At 36.0% G+C, this 25,479-nt stretch overlaps 1 protein-coding gene across 1 annotated transcript; it reads right to left on the bottom strand.

The window, feature by feature from the left end:
* Positions 1 to 931: 931 nt before the first annotated feature.
* LOC140748768 (uncharacterized) lies at positions 932 to 24,561 on the bottom strand. Its single transcript, XM_073081637.1, has 9 exons — positions 24,524 to 24,561; positions 15,612 to 15,713; positions 13,537 to 13,709; positions 11,649 to 12,497; positions 10,871 to 11,051; positions 10,216 to 10,364; positions 9,592 to 9,769; positions 8,000 to 8,024; positions 932 to 3,810 (listed from the first exon to the last, which is right to left on the bottom strand). Exons 2-9 carry the CDS (start codon positions 15,698 to 15,700, stop codon positions 3,736 to 3,738), a joined length of 1,719 nt encoding a protein of 572 aa, XP_072937738.1. The 5' UTR covers positions 15,701 to 15,713; positions 24,524 to 24,561; the 3' UTR covers positions 932 to 3,735.
* Between the last annotated feature and the right edge of the window lie 918 nt (positions 24,562 to 25,479).

The following is a 25,479-nucleotide window of genomic DNA, read 5'->3' as shown; positions in this document are numbered from 1 at the left end:
CAGGTCCCATGAAAGGAGTCTCACCATTTCCGTGGAAACTTTGTTTCCAGAACTGATTGTGATTTACTGTAGATAGACACTGCAGGGTAAAAAAATAGTTTATAAGGATGCTTCGTGGTTATATAGGGGCCTATTTATGCCTTATAACAGCAGTGTTGCGCTGCTGTGTTATGGTTTGGAGGGTGTAGTAGTGTGAAGCAATTATTTTTCCGAACTTTTAATTTTGATACAGGCATTTTTTTATTTTATAGTTAATTGATGTTAAGTGATTCATATTTGATATATGTAATTAATTTCATATCGACGACCCGCGTGGCGGAGCGGTCACCATACCGGTCTGACGCGCAAAGGGTCCCGGGTTCGATCCCCGGCCAGACAGATATCTAAATGATGAATTTGGATTTCTGTTCCTGGGTCTGGGTGTTTATGTATTTGTCTGTGTGTGTGTCCATGGCACCCACGACACAGGGAATCCTAGTGTGGGGCTGTGAGTGTAGAAAGCGTTTATATAAACTTAAGGTGTTTAAGTAATACATGGGCGACAAGTCCTGTTAGGGATCGTCCCTGAGAGCTGCCTGCGACGAGCCACGACATTGTCATGTATTAGCTCCCATAGAGTCTGTTGTGTCTACTTTAGATGTCTATGGAATGCCTCTAGTATTTCTGCCTACCACATTCTTCAAACCAGAATACCAGCGCCGCATTACTGATACACAAATTTTACACCAAGAGTTTTATAACATCCAATATGAAATTTAATTTTTAAAAATATAAACATTATATCCTTTCATACGTCATAATAATAATAGACTATGTTCACATCTACCGTAAATCACAATCAACACAACATTTACCAAACTTCATACTTCATTTTACACAACATGTTATACTTACAATTTCATTTATATAACATGTGACTTATTACTCACATGTTAGAACATGCACATGTAACATGTTTTACGAATAACTCTAAACTATTTTTATAGCTTAAACATTTTTTTATTTAACGATTATAATTTTAACCAGAAATTATTAAACAATAAAAAAGAATAAATTGGATTAAATCCATTAAGCTGTCACCATTCCAATTTCAATTTAATTTTTAATTTAATCCTAATTTTACAATAATATCTTTTACTAAGGGTCTTTTGTATTTTACGAGCATTAAATAATTAATCACTTGATTTAAAAAAATAATAATACAAAAAAATAACGCTTGATTTTTTAATACATATTATAATGAAATCTCCAAAATTAAATATTAAAGTTTCGAGGAAATTATATAATAATTTTAAAAGCGTAATAATAATTGATGAAATAATATTTTACGCATTTTTAAGACTTCTAAAATGTAAAAGGTATTCTATGCGTCGCGTACATAATTTTTGTAGCGAAATTTTTTATTATTGAATAGTTAAGTTGATTATGTATATGATTTATATATATATTTATAATATGATTATGATGTATGGTATGAATAAAATGAGAAAGATTTTCAAAAAGCTGCGGCCAGTACTTAGAGGAAATTTTTTATATCAATCAAAAGTATTGACATTTTCTTTAGTAATTATAAAAATGATCCGAAAAAATGATGTGTGTACACAAACAATAAATGTTTTTATTATATTTTACTATGTAATTTCTGTAAATAAAAAATCTTCTTAATATGTACATTGGTTTAGGACGTTGAAAAGTGTATATAATTCTTTGTCATCCACTCTTTACTGTCCCACCGCTGGGCATGGGTCTCCTCTCAGAGTGAGAAAAACTTTTAAGTGTAAATTGGTGCACTTCACAGAACCTTTAGAACTTTTTTAAAGAAATCTCAGGCGTCAGTATTTCAGATGTTTTCCTTCATCACAACTAATAATTTCATATTTTATTCAAGAATTATATATTTATGTTTTTTGAAATATCACTACTTAGCTGCAACCGTTTTATGTTCCCACGGCTGGGCAAGGGTCTGTTCCCACAAGTGGGCAAAAAGTGAAGTTTATTACAGAAAAGCGTCTTTGATATAAATTGTTGTATGTGTTGCAACCAACATTAGCAACCGACTTGGGCATCAATATGTATAATATTTATTGTTAAAATATATGTATTCTTTCTTATACTAATAATATTATTGTCCTACTTATGGCATTATATAGTTAATTATTTTTATAGCAGCATTTTTAAAGTCCATAAAAGTAAATGATTTTATAAAATCATTTACTTTTTTTTACTTATTTAACTATGAAATATATTTCATGGTTAAATAAGTAAAATATTTTACAATAAAATGAAAATTGAATTTATAAAACATACTTATTTTAAATTGAGATTAAATAATTAATTAACTAATGTCTTCCATACGCATTGTCCGCGGCAAACTGCTAGTCCACTCGGAAGTTGGTACGAACAGGTGTAGTCATACAATTTGCTATGGCGACGCGATTCATTTCTATATTCAGAGCGGACTAGCAGTTTTACACGGACTATAAATTCAAGTATTCGAGAACACTAAATTACATCTCCCAGACATGCAGTCTTAATTGTATGACTATAAAGGTCTGTCCACTACACCGTATCATGCTATGACCTTGCCAGAAACGTACCAAACAAATATTTTATGCGTCCACACACTTGGTTTGCCGCGAGTTCCAAACACGTACAAACGTTTCGCTTAATAAAAAAATACTACAAGCGTTTGCAAATCTATCATCTATCTATCAATCTATCTATTGATTGTATCAAACGTGTTGATGATGTAAGCAAGCGGATGGCATTCGACGTTAACACGTCTAATCGCTCGTTAAGAAAGGTGTTAGGTGGTCAACCTTTCTAAGGTCAAATAATGATCATATTTGAATCGCTTGTAACTTCGGAGAGCATATGTGAACATTTCATCCCGAAGTATAAGTTTTTTTTTAAAGTTACCATAGTGGGGCTAATCTTTTTCACTGTAAAAACCTTATTTGCATGACACGTTTATAACATGTTCACGGTATGATACTTTGAAGTGGATGCATTAAAACGAAAATATTTTAATACTTTGAGCTGCGACCACGCTAAAACATGCCTAATTAATTAATAATTAATTAATTCTCGCAATAAATTATTAAGAAAGTGCAGTGACAATTGTTAAGTGAAATAATCATTTATAAATGAGATGATTAAAATGATTTTTTGCATAAAATAATGTATAGTTCTAAATAAGAAGCAAAATAGCAACCACATAATATCATCGTTAAAAAATATTTAATTTGAAAATTCATAAAATAAAAGTTGATTTAATAATTGTAAAAAAAATGTTACAAAGTTAATAGAAACATGTAATTGAGCAATTTTTAACAAATAAATCTATTTGCTTTTTATTTATCCAATTATTCATAATTAATTATTTACAACATAAATGTTTAATTATTTTAAAATTATAAATTTAATTATTATTATTTGAATATAATAACCATAATACAATAATTATAACTAAATTTATAATCATTGTATAGGCACATTTGATTTAATATTCCTACTATTACATTATTCGTTTTGTCTTTTTTCTAAAATTCTTAAATTATATTTACATTAAACTCTGTTATAGTTCATATTTGTCTAACGATATAAAATTAATAATGAGCCAACATTGTACAAATCAGTAAATAATTTCGATAAAATAATAAAATTGCGTCATTTCATTAAAATTTTACAATATCAAGACATTTTATAATTGTGGAATACTAAAATAATTATATTTCACCGACAGTCATTCGAGACGAGTAATCGTAGGTACTTGTATATAATATACATTCTCCCTTGAGTTTCTTTAATCTGGAAAGTTCGAAAAAATGATAAAAAATAAAATTGCTATAAAATTACAAAAAAATAAAATCAATGAAAGAATCTAAAATAACTTAAATAACATAAACATTTCACTATATTTATTGAGTTTAATGGGAAACAATAAGTAAAATAAATAAATAATAGGTAATAATAATATTGCAAATTAAAAAAAAGCTAATAAAATTGTAAAAAAAAACTGCAATCGAATTTTACCGGCAGAGTTATATACAGAGTGTTCCGAAAGTAGAAATCGCCGAATTAATTCATTTTTATTTTAACATTTATTATTCATTTTGTATTAAAGTGTTCCAATTTTATAATTTGAAATAATTATAATTAAACGTTTTGTATTTATTGGATGAGTATAATTGTACAACGTGATTTTAAAAGTTACTTCTTACAAACAGGACACTCTGTAAACTGTAACAGTAAGCTTACCCACAGAAGCATATATGAATCATGGGTATATGCGTGTCAGTATTGACGCGTGCATGCAATAAAGGTGATTTTGATTTAGTCAAATAATTTGTAATAGCGGTTATTTAATTGGTTTATTTGGGACTATCAATAAACGAGTTAGAACCCTTCGGAATTACGTGGGGACGCCCATCACACCTATTATTGTCTTATAACTGCGGTGAACAGCTGTTTTGAAGAATCGTTAAGAATTCCTCAACAGTAGCAAAGCTTAATCGACACCAATTCTATTTGAGGTTGATTGTCGTTGTGTGGACCCATTACCAACAAGCTTGTGTGCTATAAACACGAACAAACGAAATTGCAATATGTGGGATTTTAAAATGTATATTTTCCAGATGGAAAAGTTTACTGAATTTTTTTATTAACTATATAAACCAAAATAGACTTCGCATATAGATTAAGCTAGGTGTTTTGAAAAAATATTAATGGTGCAAATGAAACGCAACTGTGATGAAATATAATGATGTGATTATGTGCATAAATATATAATGAAATTTAATTACTGCCTAACGTGGACTAAATGAAATAAACAATAAGCCATTTTTTCCTAAGACGGACTGAACTAAATGTACATAAGCTGCTATAAGTTTTTGACCCACAGTAAAACTTGCCCTTAAAAGATTTTATGTCGTGGGTATGGTGCACACACAAAGAGAAAACATCCAGATTTTCACATGGTTTAAATTGAATCCAGAAAGTGTGAAACGCAACATAATTGTTTAACCGCATTATTTGGCAATTATGTCAATATTTTTGTTACAAATACACCATAAAAATAGTATAAATCAAAAAATATTTGGAACACACATCTTCTTTGTCTTCTTTCTTCCACAAATCAAGCAATTTCATCACAATTGCATTTATTTCCACAATTGATAATTGCGTAAATTTATTATTTATAAGGCATCATATTCGTTTGTACGTCAATATACTTAAACTATACTATATTATAAGAGAAATATATGATTCTGATAGATTTAGAGAGATTTTGGAAGCACCCTTAGTAAAGAAGATATTATATTGAATAGGATTAAATTAACTTATATCTTTGGTGTAGGTACTATACATTTTTATTATATAGCATATTATCTAGCATAATAAATAATAAATATATAATATAGCGCGGATTACAACCACTCATATTATTTAGCAAAGTTTTGATTGTATTTATTTTACAGTGTTTGTTTTAGAAACTTGTTCGACCGTACATAATCTATACATAAGAATCTGTCAAAATATAATATGCCGCTTCTAAAATGAATAACACTTGAAAATCCACGTTCATAATATTAAAAGAATCCAAGATGACCACATTTCTATTTCCCTCTCACTCGTCTTTGGTGTGTGTGAGCGAGATACAAGCAGAAACCAAACGTCACTTACATTATTTACGAAAACCAAACATGTTTTGTATATTTAATTGTCTTAAGTAAAATGGAAGAACGCGATTTAATCTTCAATAGTAACAAACGTTGCCTAATAAGCAACATGTACTCAATTTTTAATAAAAAAACTCAACATTTTTACATTTATTTCTTTCCAAAGTGGCATATTACTTTGACAGATTATTTCTTTATCACCTCTTGGCAGGAGTACTATCACACCACGTTATTTAAAACAAATCTTATTCACTACACAACTACACACTTTCGTATGGCAAAATATTTTATTCTGAGGCAATTATTATTATTTTGTGCTTAAGGATTCATTTATAAGGCAAACCGGTTAAACCTGTACAAGTTATGTATTTACTTAATATATATTTAATATTTTTAACACCATGTATATGCGCGAAAGGAATTTTCATTTATACGTATACCATACACACGTGTGTAATTAAAAATGTTACTATTAAATTTTTAGCTTCATATAAATGTATTTATTTAGACACCATGTATATTGGTGTGTAATCAAAGAAATCTTCATTTACTATAGAATTTTACTTGGTATAAATGTAACAATTTTAACACCATGTATAAGCGTGTATTTTTTAATAATTTACATTTCATCAATTATTTTTAAAAGCAACAAAAGTAATATTTAACGATCTGCTTTTTGGTTAAAGAACTTTGATTATTAATTAAATATTTGTAATTCAATTATCATTATTGTAAGCATGGTTATAATTGATATTATTAACTATTTTATCACAAATATGTTGATGAATTATTATATTTAATTTATTATTAATTATTATTTCTATTTACAAGATTAAAATTTTAAAGAGAGACAACAGTATCCTACAATATTTTAATTAAAATGAGATTCTTAATTATTAAAGTAGAAAATCGTTGCGTTGATAGCACATATTTTTTGGATATTAAATTTTTAAAGCAACGCAATTAGCAATAATATAATAATATAGTTTTTATCTATAATTCTAGATAGTCTAGAACTAGATAAGATTTATAGGATTCAAGGTTTATAACTCCATTACTGTTTTAATCCAAAATTATAAATTACAAATCCATGATTACATGTTAAGTCTCGTAAAAATCTAAACTAATTTGTAAAATATCAGATGGATTTTTTATTAATTTTAATGCTTATTACCAAAATGGCTTATTTGTAGTCTTTTTTATTATTTTTAACTGACAATATACAGTATGATTTTTTCAATAGACGTGGATGGCGAAATACAAGTCTCTATACTTTCTTAATTAGCTTGTCATTTGTGATTACTTGTTGTTGGGTTGTTTTCTTTTTTAATGAAAAGGAACACCCTATACGTAGCTACAACACTATTAATTTTATATTAACTATTAATATTAACAATTAAAGCTATTTGCGTTGCATTAGCGATATTTTTTTTTATTAAATAAATTTATTTATTATATTTTGATGTTGATAATTTTCGCGTAATTTTAGGATCATAATTATGTATTTTAATTTTATTATTATAAATATATTTCTTAAAAGTAATTCTGTATTAAATATGAAATAAAGTAAATATATATTTTTATAACGTTGAATATAATTTTAAATTTTAAATATAATTATTATTCTTCAATATTGACATAAAACCGATATTTTATTTTACTGTTTAATAATAGTTACTTAAAAATTGAGATTCTTTTAGCAGCCAATAGATAATGATCCTAACAGTATTCTTCAAAATTCAAAGATATATTTTAAACTAGGCGTATTAAAATAAATATTTGGTTTACAAAAGCTGCTTTTACGATTATGCGATTTATGCCGATACTTTCAACATTGCGACATTACGATTTTTTATTATTTTTATGTAACTGTCTCGGTCCGGATATTGCTTAAACCGGTCAAGAACCATATCATCCGTGACAATTTAACCGGATCTATTCGCAAATAAATACAGACCCTTACAGTATAATTATAATATTTAATTCAGGTATAAATCGTAGGTTTTTCTGTATTTTTTTTTATTTTTTCATGTGCTTAATGTATATGAATATATTTTATTACGTATTTTAAGAGATTCGTGTTAGATCTTCGGTACCCGTACATTCAAATTTAAACAAATATACCTTAACTACAAAACGGCTCATGTTTCACGGTTGCGTTTTTCCGAATAAAAATCGCGCGATTATCAAACCGCGTGCGACTATCCGTTAGGTCATTTACACACGTGCAAATAGCCCGCGAGATCGTAATACTTGTGTCAAGTGTTCACTTTGGGGCGTTTTGGGGGAGTCTTCGGACGCATGCGGTCCTTCCTTACCTGCGTTAGTCGCATGCGCTCGCACCTGGAAAGATATATTACTATTCTAAACTAAAATATTTTTATTTATTTAATCTAAATCCCCAATCTTATCCCGAGTTTTTGTGTGCCCTAGCATTCCTTAAGGCGAGGCCATCTTAAGAGTTGTGGGGGGGTTATCTGACAAATTGCATTGCTAGAAATATGTTTTTAAATTTCTTTGTCGTGACGGTTTGCATTTACAACTTACATACCGAGCGTTTCGTGGCGTGTGTGCGGCTCACTTGTCAAGTGTGTGTGTCTGTTGCCGTACGTGTGCGTGCGTATCATGTATCGGATGTGGCGCGGTATGTATGTGGCTCACTTGTAGAGTATCGAAGTGTGTGTGTTTTATTAACTGAACCTGTCGCTATGTGTGCGTTTTATTTATCGAGCGGATCGTGGTATGTATAATTTTTAAATCTGACGCAATGTATGCAGGTGTGTGTGTATGTCGGTATCGAGCAAGTCACGTTATGTGTGCGTACGCGGCAAGTGGGGCGTACGCTCGACTCGGAGCTGTGGGCGTGTGTCGCACTTGTCGTGCGTGTCATGTGACGTACACTCGTCACGAAGCTGTGTGAGTCTCACTTGTCGAGCGTGGCGGAACGGTGCGCGGTGAGGCGCGCGTACGCTCGACTCGGAGCTGTGTTTGTGTGTCGCACTTGTCGTGTGTGTGTGTGTGTGTGTGTGTGTGTGTGCGCGTGTCTCACTTGTCGAGCGTGGCGGGGCGGTGCGCGGCGCGGTGCAGGCGGCGCAGCGCGGGCGCGGACACGCGGTGCGCGGTGAGGCGCTGTGTGTGTGTGTGTGTGTGTGTGTGTGTGCGCGTGTCTCACTTGTCGAGCGTGGCGGGGCGGTGCGCGGCGCGGTGCAGGCGGCGCAGCGCGGGCGCGGACACGCGGTGCGCGGTGAGGCGCTGTGTGTGTGTGTGTGTGTGTGTGTGTGTGCGCGTGTCTCACTTGTCGAGCGTGGCGGGGCGGTGCGCGGCGCGGTGCAGGCGGCGCAGCGCGGGCGCGGACACGCGGTGCGCGGTGAGGCGCTGTGTGTGTGTGTGTGTGTGTGTGTGTGTGCGCGTGTCTCACTTGTCGAGCGTGGCGGGGCGGTGCGCGGCGCGGTGCAGGCGGCGCAGCGCGGGCGCGGACACGCGGTGCGCGGTGAGGCGCTGTGTGTGTGTGTTTGTGTGTGTGTGTGTGCGCGTGTCTCACTTGTCGAGCGTGGCGGGGCGGTGCGCGGCGCGGTGCAGGCGGCGCAGCGCGGGCGCGGACACGCGGTGCGCGGTGAGGCGCTGTGTGTGTGTGTGTGTGTGTGTGTGTGTGCGCGTGTCTCACTTGTCGAGCGTGGCGGGGCGGTGCGCGGCGCGGTGCAGGCGGCGCAGCGCGGGCGCGGACACGCGGTGCGCGGTGAGGCGCTGTGTGTGTGTGTGTGTGTGTGTGTGTGTGCGCGTGTCTCACTTGTCGAGCGTGGCGGGGCGGTGCGCGGCGCGGTGCAGGCGGCGCAGCGCGGGCGCGGACACGCGGTGCGCGGTGAGGCGCTGTGTGTGTGTGTGTGTGTGTGTGTGTGTGCGCGTGTCTCACTTGTCGAGCGTGGCGGGGCGGTGCGCGGCGCGGTGCAGGCGGCGCAGCGCGGGCGCGGACACGCGGTGCGCGGTGAGGCGCGCGTACGCGAGGCAGACGGAGCCGCGCACGGGCGTGTACGAGAAGCCGGGCTCGTCGCGCGGCGTGATGCGCGGGTGGGCGCGCACTGCGCACATACCTGCGGGGAAAATGACATACAAAGTTACTGATGGACACGAAAGTTGACACAATAGGGTGCGAGAAAAATGTAGCATAATCCAACTAAATTACTCAAATATGAGGATAGAGCGATAGAAACTTGAATTGTGTACCAAATTGTACCAAAAAAATTTAGCCAAACATTTGAAATTTGTAGAAAGTGCAAGTAGTAAACTTTTGCAGTTTGCAGCAACTGCAATCACGGCATAAGACTTCTGGCAAATTCCATATAAGTCATGATTGTTAGTGGCTCAGATATCGGAAACTATCAGTAAATTATTTTTTTTACACCAAGCGACCTACTTCACAGGATGGCAGTGTAATTTTCTTAAGAAGCTTCACAAATGATTAGAATAAAATCTGTTAAGTTTGCCTAAGCAAATAATAAAAATGTAACAAATAAATAAATCCATAATAAAAACTCACCAGTAATATAAATATCTTCTAAATGGAAGTAGTTTGTGGTTAAAGCAGCGGCGTACAGAGCTTTGGCGGTGTCGGCTGACAGGGCGTACCCCGTGCCCGACAAGTACCGAGGGTACACGCGACCGCCGTACATGTAGCGGGGGCTGTACCTGTTGGGTAGGGTGTACATGTTTAACATTTGAATATTGTAAAGATGTTTTTAAGTGATTGGGAGTGATGAGATGAGGAGATGTAGCAAGAGTATATGTGTTACATATTTGAGTATTGTGAAGATGTTTGAGTGGGAGGAGATGATGTGATGAGGGTAAGTAGCAAGTGGATATGAGAGAAAAGGAGAGAGAGAGAAAAAAGGAAAAAGGAAGACCAGAGATTGTAATGAGAAGAGATAAATAAGGTAAGGTTGAGAAGTATGATAGGGAATACAGAAAGAAAATTTTATCATAGATAGTTTGAAAGAACAGCAATCAAAAAAGAGAGAGACAATAGATAAACGGTAAAGCTTTTTACGTAATCTAATGATATTTTGTAAACGTTTATATGTAGGATGTGTACCGAAAATAAATGCATTTTTTGTTTAAATCTATTTAGCTTAATGAGCTTTACTTGTACTAATAGAATTTCGATTACTTGGCGAAAAGTTTAACTAAAACCTTACCACTTATTAGTGGCGTCTTGTACAGGCCGAGCGCCGCAGATGAGATCCCCGATGAGCAGGTGTTCAGGACGAAGCGGACCGCGGGGGCCCGCGTCGTGCACTCGCGACCGATTCCGCAGGTTCGACACCAGGTTGGGCACGTTCACGTACATGTCGTCGTCCGTTTTCAGGATGTAGCGCACTGGAATTGGTTAATGATTGGTGGAAAGCACGCCATCTATCGCACGTTGACATATACTAGTTTAGGTCAGGTACAATAGATGGCGTTAGTAAACAAATTAACGTGTCTCTAAAACAGGCTGTTGAGATGTGCGCACAGGGTCTAGAGCTAATTGAAGGGTGTTCCTACAGGTGACATTTCCTCCCTACCCTGGTCTTCACAGGTAGCAGCATCTGTGGCCAATCTTAAGTAGATAAGGTGGTATGCATTGCACCAGCATGATTAGACAAAGGAGGTACCACCACCACATCTACTTTTAGCTTGAATCAGTTCTTACGTTTCAGTGAAAGGGTTATACCAGGACATCTGACTTACAGATGAAGTGACTATCTAGTCCACAGGAGTGACAATGCATCAGTGATCAGCTTCAGGTAGAACGCATTCTATATACAATTGATTACATGTCTCTGGGCAGCATTGATCACTTACCAGATGGATGGATATGCAGATCGTTTTCAATCTTATAGAAAAAGCCAAAAAGCCAAAAAGCCAAAATAGCTGATATATTATTTCTTACTAGTCTAGTCAACTAATCTACATCACATAAAAGTAACTCACCACTTTCATTACAATTATTAGTCACCCACTTCAACATCATTATGGATTTAAGTGTTAAATTGTTATATGAATCCACGAATCCCTCTTGAATGACGTCACCATACTTCTCTACCTCCTCATCAATCTTATCCTGGACCTCTGTATCATTTGCTTGTGAGGGCAACCCTAACAGGAACACTAATTTAAAATCTGGATTCGTGATTTCCTGAAGCTCTTCCTTTGGGAATGTCTTTGTATGCTTCAAAATTGTTAGCACTTTGCTCAAATCAGGCCCATCTTCATAGCCTTTTGGTGGTATTTTCATAATATTTGTTCCGTAATCGTAATCTAAGTTTGTGTCATCATCGAGATCACCTATTTCTTTGTTCATATCAAATTCGGGTAACATTTTATCATCATCGTCTTCAAATCTTTTTTCCTCTGGCGTATCTGTCTTATCATCTATTAAATTACTCTGTAAAGCTTTAGCGACTTCCGGTAATAACTGGCCAAAACCGAATATTTCTCGTTTGTTCCTCTCTAAACTAATATTTACGTTCGGCTTCGATTCCGTATCTACGTATAGGTCGTACGTGTAGTTATACGATTTGTATTTTTCAGCTACCTCTTTGAACAGTTTAGTTAGGATGAGATAACTAGTGTAGTTACCCCACGTTTCTCTTATAGCTACTCTTTGTTCGAAGTTGATTGTGGAAGAACATACTACAATTAGAAGGAAGAGGTGGTTTTTCTTATGTCTATTGGCTTTTGGGCACACATCCTTAGGTTCGTGTACAGTGGTAACGTTGTCTGGTTGTACGTATATCTTTGTGTCGCGATTTGTGTGTATCGACCAGCCCGCTACGGCCGCTGAAAGAAAATTGTAACTTAAAACAGATATTCTAGAACTTAGTACTATATTCACTAAGTTACTCTACTGTTTATTGATGATGAGTAATTTTCTAGGGCTTCCGAATATATATATATATATATATTTTTATAAGAAAATGTTTTTAACTGACCATCTTTGCCTAGTTTCCATATCTATGCCCAGGGCCCAGGGAATAAGAGGGGCCCCAAAAAGCATACTCGCTTACACGACACAATGACTTTCAATTGTCTAATTCGCATTTACTGATCGAGTTTTAATTTTTGTTTATATAATTTACCAACCAAATAAGGCCCCCGTATGTGTATCCAGGGGCCCCCTTAAAAACAGCCCTATATTATAACAATAAAACGTTTTCTTCAACATTTTCATGATTTTGGCACTAGTCGTTTTCTGGGTCAATAAGCAGCAATTACCACGTGACCACGCATTAATATGCTCATTACATTCGCCCCAATTAGTGTGCGGAGTGCGAAATCACGCCGCACACATTAGCATTTTAGTTAACGCTTCGTTTGTACTACAAGTATATAGGTAATTATATAAATATGTTTTCAAATACTTTCACGCACTTTGAGTGTAAAATTATATTTTTTTTTTATTTTAAATATTGAGTTTGTGAGGGGCTGAAAATTTGTGAACGACGTGTTTTTACGATAGAAGTAAAGAGAAGTATATAATTAATAAAAACAAAAACCTGATTAACTAGGCTTAAAATGATATAGCGTATGGCACAATTAGGACCAATATAATGACACCTAATATATTTAAATCCGTCCAGCAGTTTGGGCACTACGTACATTACACATATGGTTGAAAAACATACCCTCCTCAGTCGGTTAAAAATGAAATAATCTACAACTAATGTATAAACAAAATGTATAAAAAATATCGTTAAATTACAAAATAGTCTGGTCATTAAACCTCTTTTTCACTCATGTCAATAGCTAACATTAATACAAACAAAATCAGTCAAAAAAATCTAAAAAAAGCTGATAAACATATACCCATCTCACTTACCCTTTGGCACCTGGTCATTCGCCTTGTTATAAACCGGAATGTACATGAGCACACAGAAGAGTATCATGGCGGTGCAGAACAGGAAGAACTTGGCGAGCACCGTCACCGTGGACCGGCGCTCCCTCTCCGGCGCGAGCTCCTCCGCGTGTGTGTAGCGGCGGTATTTGTCGTATCTGTCGAATTATTTGTCGTAATTTGGTTTAAATTGAATGGATTGCGGATTCGTCGGATTTGGTTTAAATTGGATGGATTGTGGTGGCGTCGTCATGTTTGGTTATTTTTGGATAGATTGTGTATTCGTCGTAATATATTGGTTCATATTTGACGGGTTGCGGATTCGTCGGATTTGGTTTAAATTGGATGGATTGTGGCGTCGTCGTAATATTTGGTTCTTTTTGGACAGATTGTGTATTCGTCGTTATATTTGCTTCTTATTTCGTCGAATTTGGTTCATACGGGAAGGATTGTGGATTTGTCGTAATACTTGGCTCATGATCAATGGATTAAGGATTCGTCGTTACATTTGGTTTACGTTGGGCGGATTGCGGAATCGTCAGATTTCGGATTTGGTTTATATGGGACGGATTGGAGATTCGTCGTAATATTTGGCTCATGATCAATGGATTGTGGATTCGTCAGATTACATTTATATTCGAAAGTAGACATGATTTGTCCAATTTTGATTTTTGATACAAAGATCATTGGATAGATTGTGTATTAATGACGAGAATTATTGAGATCGTACTGAAAGGTAGATTCAAGGGACAATGGATTCGTCGACTGATTTTCATAATATCAATATTATGTTATAATTATACGGTATTGGCTATTTACATCCGAATAATACAATTTAAAAACAATTTACATTAGCACGTGACGTCACGTGACGTTTATCGTGACATCGCGATAGTGTGATCGTCACAAAAGTCAACACAAAAACAAGGTCATGTTTATACATCTTTACTACCTTAACCTTGCTTGATTGTAGTTTTACTACCAGATAATGTAGTTCGTCGTTAACAATGTCATTCTTAATGTATATGTAACACATAGAGTTATGTGTTACTTATTTACGAGTTTTTTATTAACTTCATATTAATACGTAAATATATTAATTTCTTATTAATGTTATCAACCAATTATGGTTCCACTGCTGGGCACAGGTTCCGTCATAATGAGAAGGGTTTAGGGTCATTCGCCAATACGTTGGATATGACAGAGTGCAGATGTTTTTGTTATTTTTTTTAATCCTATCTGGGATTGATTACAGATGTCCATGACCTTAGTGGACTGCATGGTCGTTTCCAACTTCAATTTTAAAAAATCAACTGCCAACAACGTAGCTTCTTTATAATCGGTTAGTTTTCTACAAATCGAGTTGTGAGAAATACAATAGGGTCATTAGAATTACGTAATTAGTACGCAATTAGCGTAATTGTGATTGTTCCGTGAACATAGGCTCGACATACGGCATACAATAAGGAAAAAATAATATAAAAATCATATAATATGATAACTCAGCCCCGCTTAAAAAAATAATTAAAAAGCATAAAATAATATAATATATGCGTATTGGTTCAGTAGGCTGTACCTACTATTTTGAGCTTATTAAAAACCAGCTGACCCGGCAAAATCAAGCTAGCTGACCCGGAAAAATGAAAATCTATTTATCAAATATATTTCATTTAAAATATAGCCTATGTTACTCGTGGATAATGTAGCTTTCGAATGGTGAAAGAATTTTTAAAATAGGTCCAGTAGTTTTTGAGCCTATTCATTACAATCAAACAAACAAACAAAGTTTTCCTCTTTATAATATTAGTCTAGATTGAACAAAAAAGTCACAACTCCAATAATATTTTAGTCTTGTTGCGTCTAGGACGTCCTAAAACCCTTCTTATGACCCCGATTAGATGCCAATCTTGAATTAAACAACATTAAAGTACCTTATAGGTTCAAAAACAGCCTTCCTTTGTACGTTCCACCAATCTACATTAGAACAGTGTGATGCCACAGGCATCCCCCAATTGAGGGGAAGCCCAGCAGTGGGACATAAAAAGCTAGGGTTTTGGTACCTGTATGAGAGTGTAGGGCTGTCATCGCTGCTTCCCCCCGAATACAATCTCTCTTCATCATCCCAATGCTTGTGTCCATCGCGGGCCATGAATTTCTTAATTCTGAAAAAAATATACATTAAGCCCTACGAATTCAAACATTTTAATACAATTTTTTTGGTCTTATTTCTGAAAAAAAAGTTATAACATAATAATAAAAGTTTTGAAGATGGCAGAAGCCTTTGTGGTTCCACTGCTTCGGCACCATCGTCACACCTATTTCTGCCTAATAACAGCAGTGCTAAAAGCTGTGTTCTGGTGTGAAGGGATTCATACTGATCCGAGGCGTCCATCCATCTTATTCTTTAAATTATTTTAAAGTTATATTTAAAATAATTTAATTTAAAGTTATATTTATAATAATTTAATTGCTCTGTAAATTATTTTAAAGTTATATCTAAAATAGTTTAAAAAATAGCTTTATTCTTATAAATTAGCATAGAAATACAATATTTCACTCTCAAATTATTCACGTTACATTTCACGTTACGTTCATATGTACGTGTCTTTGATAGATCTAATCAACTTTATATGAAAGTTTTTTTTTAATTATCTATCGTCATATAAATCATTTAAGTCGGGTTTTTTTTTTTAATTATTTTATCCTTTATCAATTACTTTTGAATCGTCGTGGGTTTTATAATTTTTTTTTTTTTTCAAACTTCTAATAATTTACAATGGGCATGATGACAAATTTTGAAATCCCATTTTATAATGTAGGTACTAGTCTACTGATTCCAAAAATCGTATAATTTCGGCAATAAATTCAGTGTTAACGAAAATATCAGCATTTTTAAAACAAATTTTGAATTAAGCGCGAAAACGCTCACGGGTGTCATGACGTGACGTCACGCTTCGATATCTATTTATTTATTTATTAAAATATATCCCATAGAAAAGTTCAAGCAATACGTCAAAAAATGACGTTATTTCGCCCCGATTAGCGTTGGCCGAGACGAGATGGCCGACTGCAGTATTTTATACTTTTATTTTATTTTAACTAAGATTTTTTTTAAACTGGGTCATTTTTGAGAATTCTTTCAACATATTGTTTTTAATTTTTTTTTTTTTTTGGGAGAAGATAAGATTCTTTAATTAACATAATTATATATAATATATCTATCTATTTACAAACTTAAAATATATGTACAATATACACAAAAAATATAATTTAAACAAAAAAAGAAATATTAAAACTTAAATAATTAAATATAAAACAATGAGTCCAAATCACTGCCTCCCGGTAGAGTCCCAAGATGCTGGCTGCGTTGCCGCGTTGTATGGCCAAACTTATTCTTTGGCCAAAGTACGCACCAGCTCTTGGGTCTCCAGAAACGTCAACCAGACGCGACGACATTTCTTTGAAGAACCGTCGTGCTTCTGGCCCCCACGGACCCAGAGTCTCTACCGCAAACGGCACAAATATGTAGCCATCCCCCAAGGCTGCATATTTGCGCCGCTTAACAGATTCAGCCGCCAATGTTTTTAATTAAACATTTGTTCTTCGATTTTTTTCATGCCATTTGGCCATTCACGTTCAACATTATAAAAGTAAACTTTTATCACTTGACGCTTATCAGAAGAAAATAATTAACAAACAAGGACACGCTACAGTAAATTCCCGGAAATTGTACGCATAGTTTTTGTTGCACTTTTTACAATAGCCTTTGTGAGCGCTATCAGACAAACTTAATTGTTATCAACTACTGTCCCACGCAGCTGCTGTACCAACTATTTTTTATAATATAGGAGTAGCAGACGAGCATGCAGTCCACCTGATGGTAACCACCGTATGGACATCTGTAATCAACCCCAAATTCGTTCCTATTAGAGGTCGCCTACATATGTGCCGCTTCTCCTGAGGACGTTGGAATGCGTCGGAAAGGAAGTCTCCCTTACCACACCCTTCAAACCACACCGCAGCGCTTAACACTGCTGTTATAACAGAAATAGGTGTGGCGGTGGTGCCGCCGGAGTCGAACCACAGAGGATTCTACCACCTTTTATTCTATCTAACTCAGCAGTGATAGCCTAGTGGTCGAAATTCGCTTCTCGATCAAGGAGTCCGAGGTTCAAGTCCCAGGCACATACCTCTAATTTTGCAATGTTATGTGCTTATTAGTATTAATTAAGTTGTTTTATCCCGAAAAATAATTATAATTTAAGAACTAAAAACCACGTTAAAATTGCACATATAAAATCGTAAATCCTGACGATCCTGATGAGGAGAACGGGACAAAATTATTTTACTCGTACTCGTATGTTATCATTGGTTCTTGATAAGTGTTCAAAATTTTAAATTAAATGGAACGTTCGCAACGACTAAAAATTGAATTAAAATATTTCGTAACATACGTACTAGGGATGTTGGATGTTTTGGCCGATATATTTTGATCAGATATATCGATACAAAATACCCAATATCGAAAATTATATAAAAACAATATATTTTTTATTCCAGCAGTCTTCTTATATTTTGAAATTTTAGAAGTTTGCCTATTAAAAAGGAATAAATTGTAAATTCAAATAATTTACTATATATAGATATATTGTATAAAAAGCTATTGATATTATTGATTTTAAAACCGCCAAATACTTTGAAAATTTTACCGATTATCGATATATGGATATTTCTTCCTCGATATATCGACGCGGATATCGATATTTTAATTTATATCGATATATCGATATTTTCATAGGTAGATACAGGTCAAGCTAATAACCTTTGAGTGAAGTCGCGGGTTAAGGCTACATAGTTTTAATGTAGTAGCTAGCGATTATGTTATCCACCGGACGGCAGCGGTCACCGCTCATGACCATATTATTTTATCTTATCAAATTTAGATAGCGTTGTCCTACCAGAGGTCGGTTGCGTTGCTACCCTCAGGACTATTGGAACGCCACGGATTAGTAGATCTCCCTTACCACATCATCATCATCATCAATTCATTATTGTCCCATGCTGGGCACGGGTCTCCTCTCAGAATGAGAAGGATTAGGCCATAGTCCACCGCGCTGGCCAAGTGCGTATTGGTGGACTTCACATACCTTTGAGATTTTTTTTGTTTTCGTAGGTATGCAGGTTTCCTCACGATGTTTTCCTTCGCCGTTAAGCAAATTATCTGGGAGTTTATTTTGATGAAGCATTAAGAGGGGAGGGGGTCGAGCCAAATCTCATCTTATTTTGCTTTGGGGAGTGGGGGTCTCGACAAATATCACGAAATTTTTTTACCAATAGACAAAATAAAATTGCGAGTAAATAGTTACTAGTAAATTCAATAATGCATCAATCATCAACGCATTCAATTCAACGCATCACTCATTTTAACGCATTTACGCAACGCATAATATTTTGGAAAATCTCACGTGAGATTACGGGATGGGGGACGAGTGGTCCACAGGCCGCTGGTCCTGGGAGTGGTAAGGTGGTAGAACCCTTTGTGGTTCAACTCCGGCGGCACCACCGCCACACGTATTTCTACCTAATAACAGCAGTGTTAGGCGCTGCTGTGTTCCGGTTGTGGTAAGGGAGACAGACTTTTCCGAGGCGTTCCAGCTTAGTCCTCAGGGGTAGCGGCGCATCTGTGGCCGACCTCAAGTAGGAATATCTAATCCTATCTGGGGTTCGTTACAGATGTCCATGGGCGGCAGTAGCCACCAGGTGCTCTTATATTATAAAAAAAAGCTTGTAAAATTAGATCAGCTTGATTGAGCTTAGATTGCGGGCCCAACTTTCCACCCTGGGTCTCCGACCTTAGTCCACTGCCCTGAGGTCTAGTTGGAACGCTGTAAGTCTGTGATCTATCTAGACTCAAGGTCTCCTATACCAACGCGTAATAATTAATCTTCAAGTGGAACAATTGGTGCAATCGCTAAATTAGCAACTTCCTGCTATTTTACTAGTTATATTGCAACCACGCTATTCTGTACTCGAATATGATTTTTTTATACTGCATCTAACTGGAAGTACTTTTTTATAATATAAGAGTAGCAGACGAGCATTCAGTCCACCTGATGGTAAGTGGCTGCTGCAGCCCATGGACACATGTAATCGACTAGATAGGATTAGATATTCCTACCTGAGGTCGGCTACTAAGCTGGAACACCTCGGACAAGTATGTCTCCCTTATCACACCTCGAACCAGAACACAGCAGCGCCTAACCCTGCAGTTATAACAGAAATATGTGTGGCAGTGGTGCCCCCGGAGTCGAACTACAAAGAGTTCTACCACCTACAAGTGATGGCGTAGTGATTGAAACGCGACCTCTCAATCAAGGGGTCCGAGGTTCAAATCCAAATCAACCTCTGATTTTTGAGTAATGTGCGTATTATATTTTTTTTATATAATATAGGAGTAGCAGACGAGCATGCACTCCACCTGATGGTAAGTGGTTAATGCCGCCCATGGACATCTGAATGAAAAAAATCATGAAGTCTACCAATACGCACTTGGGCAGCGCAGTGGACTATGGCCTAATCCTTCTTATTCTGAGAGACCTGTGTCTACTGGACACCTCTCCTCTCAGGTCAGGACACAGGTGGACATAGTAATGAATTGATGATAAGACTTCACATTTTTAGAGTTATTTTTAACTCCCAGGCATAGATTAGTAAAGATACTTCGCCGCCTTGAAATTGAATGAAGCCACAGACGGCTTATTTTAGTAAGTTCTTTTTTTGAATTCTTGACAAATAAAAACATTTTTAGAGAAAATTTACGAATAAATAACTAATACTGCGTAATTTACGTAATAAATAAATAATTATTTCAAATATTTTAGGGACATTTTAGCACGGAGACGTGGCAAAACTTTTTTACGCAACTATTTCAATTCTCAAAACTGGGTACATTTTCTTGTTAGGAGTGAGTAATCTTTACTAATCTATGCTCCCAGGAGAGTAGATTATCTCACAATGTTTTTCTATAACATTGAAGCAATTGATAATTAATTTCTAATACGCTCCAGCTGCTAATGATGATGTATAATAAGTGATATTAAATATAATTTGTTTTTAAAACACCATTACCTAATCTCAATCTGTCTTGTAAAACTTAATTTGTGTCAAATGTTATCTATAAGGCCTTCTAAGTAAAATGCTGATAACCGGGGCGACTTATTCGAAATGCCCTTCGAATTATGTTATGTCATGATGCCCTTAACCCATATTTGGACACTACTTCGGGTGTCCCTGTAGTTTCGGGACCAGAATAGGGCTACAGTATCCCCTGCCTGTCGTAAGAGGCGACTAAAAGGAGACTTCCGGGGTTGCGGGCGGCAAGAGTGGGAGCTCGAACCGTCCAGCCAACGCCCCTGGGAAGGACGGCGGTATGTGTGGTCGCATACCGTCGTACGCACCAGACAGTGTGGCGAGCGCCAAGCTCACCTGGGCAGAGCCCGACGGAGCAACGCGCTAAGAGGTTGCCTCCGGTTGCGTGCCTTTGGAGATCCCGGAGCCCTCTGAGCAGCGCCAAGGACGGCCACCGGAGGGGTTTTAGTGCGGTAAGAATCCCACATAACCCTGTGTCGCTCCCACGGCACCGGGTACCTTTTGAAGTTTTCCCCCTTGTAAACAAAAAAACAGGACACTACTTCGGGACGGTTTTGAAGGTATGACCTTTCGTGGTTCCACTCCGGAGTCTCCATTGCCAATTTTTTTATAATATAAGTAACAGACGAGCATATAGTCCACCTGATGGTAAGTTGGCTACGGTCGGCCATAGACATCTGTAATCAACCCCACATAGGATCAGATATTCCTAACTAAGGTCGGCTACAAATGCGCCGCTACACCTGAGGACTAAGCTGGAGCGCCTCGAAAAAGTATATCTCCCTTACCACACCCTTCAAACCAGAACACAGCAGCGCTACTCTGCTGTTATAACAGAAACAGGTGTGGCGGTGGTGCCGCCGGAGTCGAACCACAGAGTTCTATCACCTTCACTTTACGTTTGCTACTCCTATACAAAATGCAAGGAACCGGTCACCCATCTAAGTTTTAACCGCGCCTGACCTTGTTTTATCAGATATTGTAATACTAATTTATTCACGGCCATATAAATAACTCTATGATTCAGATCCACGTAGCACGTTATGTTAAAACGAATCAAAGATGTCACTGCGCCTAAATATATTCAATATTTTGCATATAATCAAGTTTTGTTATACTTTTTAGGGTTCCGTACGCGAAAGGTAAAAACGGAACCCTATTATAAGTCCGCGTAAAACTGCTAGTCCGCTCTGAATATAGAAATATTACGTCGCCATAACAAATTGTACGACTACACCTGCTCGCAACAACTTCAGAGCGGACTAGTAGTTTGGCGCACTATACTAAGTCTTCGCTGCCTGTTCGTCTGTCACAGGGCTCAATTTCTGAACTTAATAGGCACTTGAATTTAGAGAAAATGTATAATGGTGGCCGCTATAACAAATACTAAAAATAATAATAAAAATAGCTTGAAAATAAATGGCGGTCGTCATACAAGAAGCCGCTATTTATTTGCGAATTTTGCTTTTTATATAGTATCGTAACAGGTATAGTCCGCGTAAAACTGCTAGTCCGCTTTGAATATATAAATAAATCGCGTCGTCATAGCAAATTTTATGACTACACCTACTCCCAATCACTTCAGAGCGGGCTAGAAGTCTGGCGCGCACTATAACAACCGTAATATGGTAAATAAAAAAGAAATGGAAATTTGCTACGGAACCGTCAGTGTGCGTTCGATTCGCACTTAGCCAGTTATTAAAGTAATACCTACTTAGCGTGTTTTGGAGGACAGATCAGAGTGTATATATAGCGTGGGACGATTTTGTGGGCGCCGATGTAACACATAATAAAATTTGTGAGTTTTCAGTTCCTTTAAGTATTTTTTTAAGTAATACTAGTTGGCGCGTTTGGAAAACATAACTTTTTCTATACTAATATTATAAAAGATATAATATTAGTAAAGATATAGAAAACATTGTTTGTTTGTTTGATTGTAATGAATCTACTGGACCGATTTTAAAAATTCTTTCACCATTCGAAAGCTACATTATCCCCGAGTAACATAGGCTATATTTTATATGAAATATATTTGATAAATAGATTTTGAGGCGGTACAAAGTTTGCCGGGTCGGCTAGTTTAATAATATAAGAGTAGCAGACGGGCATGCCATCCACCTGGTATGTTACGCTATTGCCGCCCATGGACATCTGTAATCAACCCCAGATAAGATTAGATTCCTACCTGAGATCGCTTACAAATGCAACGCTACCCCTGAGGACTAGGCTGGAACGCTCCAGAAAGTGTCTCCCTTTTTTTATATAATACAGGAGTAGCAGACGAGCATGCAGTCCATCTGATGGTAAGTGGCTACTGCCGCACATGGATATCTGTAATCAACCCCAGATAAGATTAAATATTCCTAACTCGGCCGCTGATGCGCCGCTACCCGCGGACTAGGCTGAAAAGCTCCGGAAAGTATGTCTCCCTTACCACACCCTTCAAACCAGAACACAGCAGCGCTTAACACTGCTGTTATGAGGCAGAAATAGGTGTGGTGGTGGTGCCGCTGGAGTCAAACCACAAAGGATTCTACCACCTTCAAACTATAACTTTATGACATGTTACATATATTATTCTTGGCAACACATAAAAGTAAAACTAAGTATAATAGATTTTAAAAATGATGTCTTCAATTTAATATTTTCAACACATATGCAGTATTTATGCAGCCTGGCTCATAAAACAATGACTCAAGTAAAACGACTCACACCTGATATAAATAATTATGAGGTTGTTACAAGTTTCTTGATATCAAGTAGAAAAGTAGTAGTTGATAGAAGTACATAATGGTAGAGTTGTGTTTCGAAATTCTGCCTCTCAATCTGGAGTTCGAGGTTTGAATCCCTTCATACCAGAGCATAGATTAGTAAAGATACTTCGCCGCCTTGAAATTGAATGAAGCCACAAACGGCTTATTAGTAAGTTCTCTTTTTGAATTATTGACAAATAAAAACATTTTTAGAGAAAATTTACGAATAAATAACTAATACTGCATAATTTACATAATAAATAAATAATTATTTCAAATATTTTAGGGACATTTTAGCACGGAGACGTGGCAAAACTTTTTTACGCAACTATTTCAATTCTCAAAACTGGGTACATTTTCTTGTTAGGAGTGGTAATCTTTACTAGGTAATCTATGATAGAGGGAGCAAAGTTGTGGCCGACCTCAAGTAGGATTTCAATGCTAATATTTTGTATACAATGTCAGGACATTGTAATGCCTCGGAATATTCCCACCAATAAGAAAGTAGGTTGATGATCATGATTCTTAGAAATTTACTTGTGTATTTTATTTAATAAATTGGCTGCTTTTTTATGACTTTCCTCTTCTAAAGCTAGTGTATATTAATGCCACAACAGTGTTATATAGTGCTTGAAGATTCACTTCAAAACGGATTTGTTAATATGTAAACAAAAATTAGAAAGTTACTTTTATATAAAGCATCTTCACATTATCCTGCTAATTTATATTCTGTAAATAAAAAAAATATTTGAACTGCGTAGAATATTATGGCACAGAAGCCATCGAAAGATGTGTATTCTAATTCCAAATTCAAATAAAAAATAAATGGTAGTCTGTTTGAATTTTTTCGCACACACGCAATAACTATATTTACAAACATACATCCGTGACCCGACTGTTACACAATCCATGAAAACTTGTTTTTTATCTGTAATAAATTATATTACCTATGCAATTTTGAATAAAGAACGCTTTAAATTCACTTCTTGCACGTACAAAGTCTCAAATAGAGTACGATGCAGCGATTCAAAATAAAAACAAGGTAATATTAAATGTCAATAGTAACTCACTTGTTTCTCGACACGATCCAAAGTACGTTAGAACTTGACACTGAACTTTAATTCATTACTCGAAGTATTCTATGAGATTCTAATTAAATTAATAAGAAATATTTACAACGAAATATGAAAAGTGCCCGCTCGATAAATGTTGCGGGCTGCAGCCATTTTAGGGTTACCACTATGCGTGGGAGAACTAAAATACCCGGAAATGACAAATACATTTTTGCAATATTTTGAAATTGATGTAGTGTGGTGCTAAGGCGTTATAATATAAAATAGGTTTAGAGTAGTATTAAGTTAGTATCACAAAAAGCAAAGCAAGCAAAGCATAATAAAGCTATCAACTCATCAACACGCCTTTAACTAAGAACCTGCCTGCGACATCACTACATTGAATATATTTTTTATAATGGCTCACATAATTTAAAATTCTCTAAAAGATAAATAAAATCGATAATTATCTTTATTCGGTTCTGCTGAACATGAAAATATGACGAGAATAGAAAAAATATTGGCGGAAAATCCAAGTAGGACGAATTCAATTAATGCAAATTTTAACTTGATTTTTAGATTTAGTAAATTGTAAAAGCATATAGTTTTGGTTTGTGAAAACTATAAGCTAGGACACAAGTGACATAGCATTTTACCTGTATTGACTAATTATATACTTGAAGAAAACCCTACTGCTATTTTGATTATAAACTTTATTATATAATTTCAAAATCCTAAATAATTATCTAATGATTAAACTGACATTCTGTATACCCGTGGAATCAGTAAAAATTTAAACGTTGGTATCACAAAAAACGTTCCTTTTGAAGCACAAAACTTTGATGACTATGAAACTTTTTCATGAAAAATACTTTCGTACTTTATTTTTTACTATTATTTAAATATTACTCATTTTTATGTTTATGATATATTAGTGATTTTATGGGACATTATATAAGTGATTATTTTAATAC

The sequence above is a fragment of the Epargyreus clarus genome, unplaced genomic scaffold (assembly GCF_041222505.1).
Source record: "Epargyreus clarus isolate Ecla_fem2 unplaced genomic scaffold, WU_Ecla_fem_2.2 ptg000016l, whole genome shotgun sequence".
In the NCBI taxonomy this organism is placed as follows: domain Eukaryota; kingdom Metazoa; phylum Arthropoda; class Insecta; order Lepidoptera; family Hesperiidae; genus Epargyreus; species Epargyreus clarus.
Note: the sequence above shows the minus strand (reverse complement) of the source record. Positions and strands in the feature narration are given on the sequence as shown.

Coding starts and splice junctions, on each gene's coding strand:
- LOC140748768 (XM_073081637.1), bottom strand. CDS start 15,700: ATGGCCCGCGATGGACACAAGCATTGGGATGATGAAGAGAGATTGTAT. Junction 13,710..15,611: donor AGCCCTACACTCTCATACAG/GTACCAAAACCC, acceptor ATAATTCGACAG/ATACGACAAATACCGCCGCT. Junction 9,770..10,215: donor AGAAGATATTTATATTACTG/GTGAGTTTTTAT, acceptor TTTTCCCCGCAG/GTATGTGCGCAGTGCGCGCC.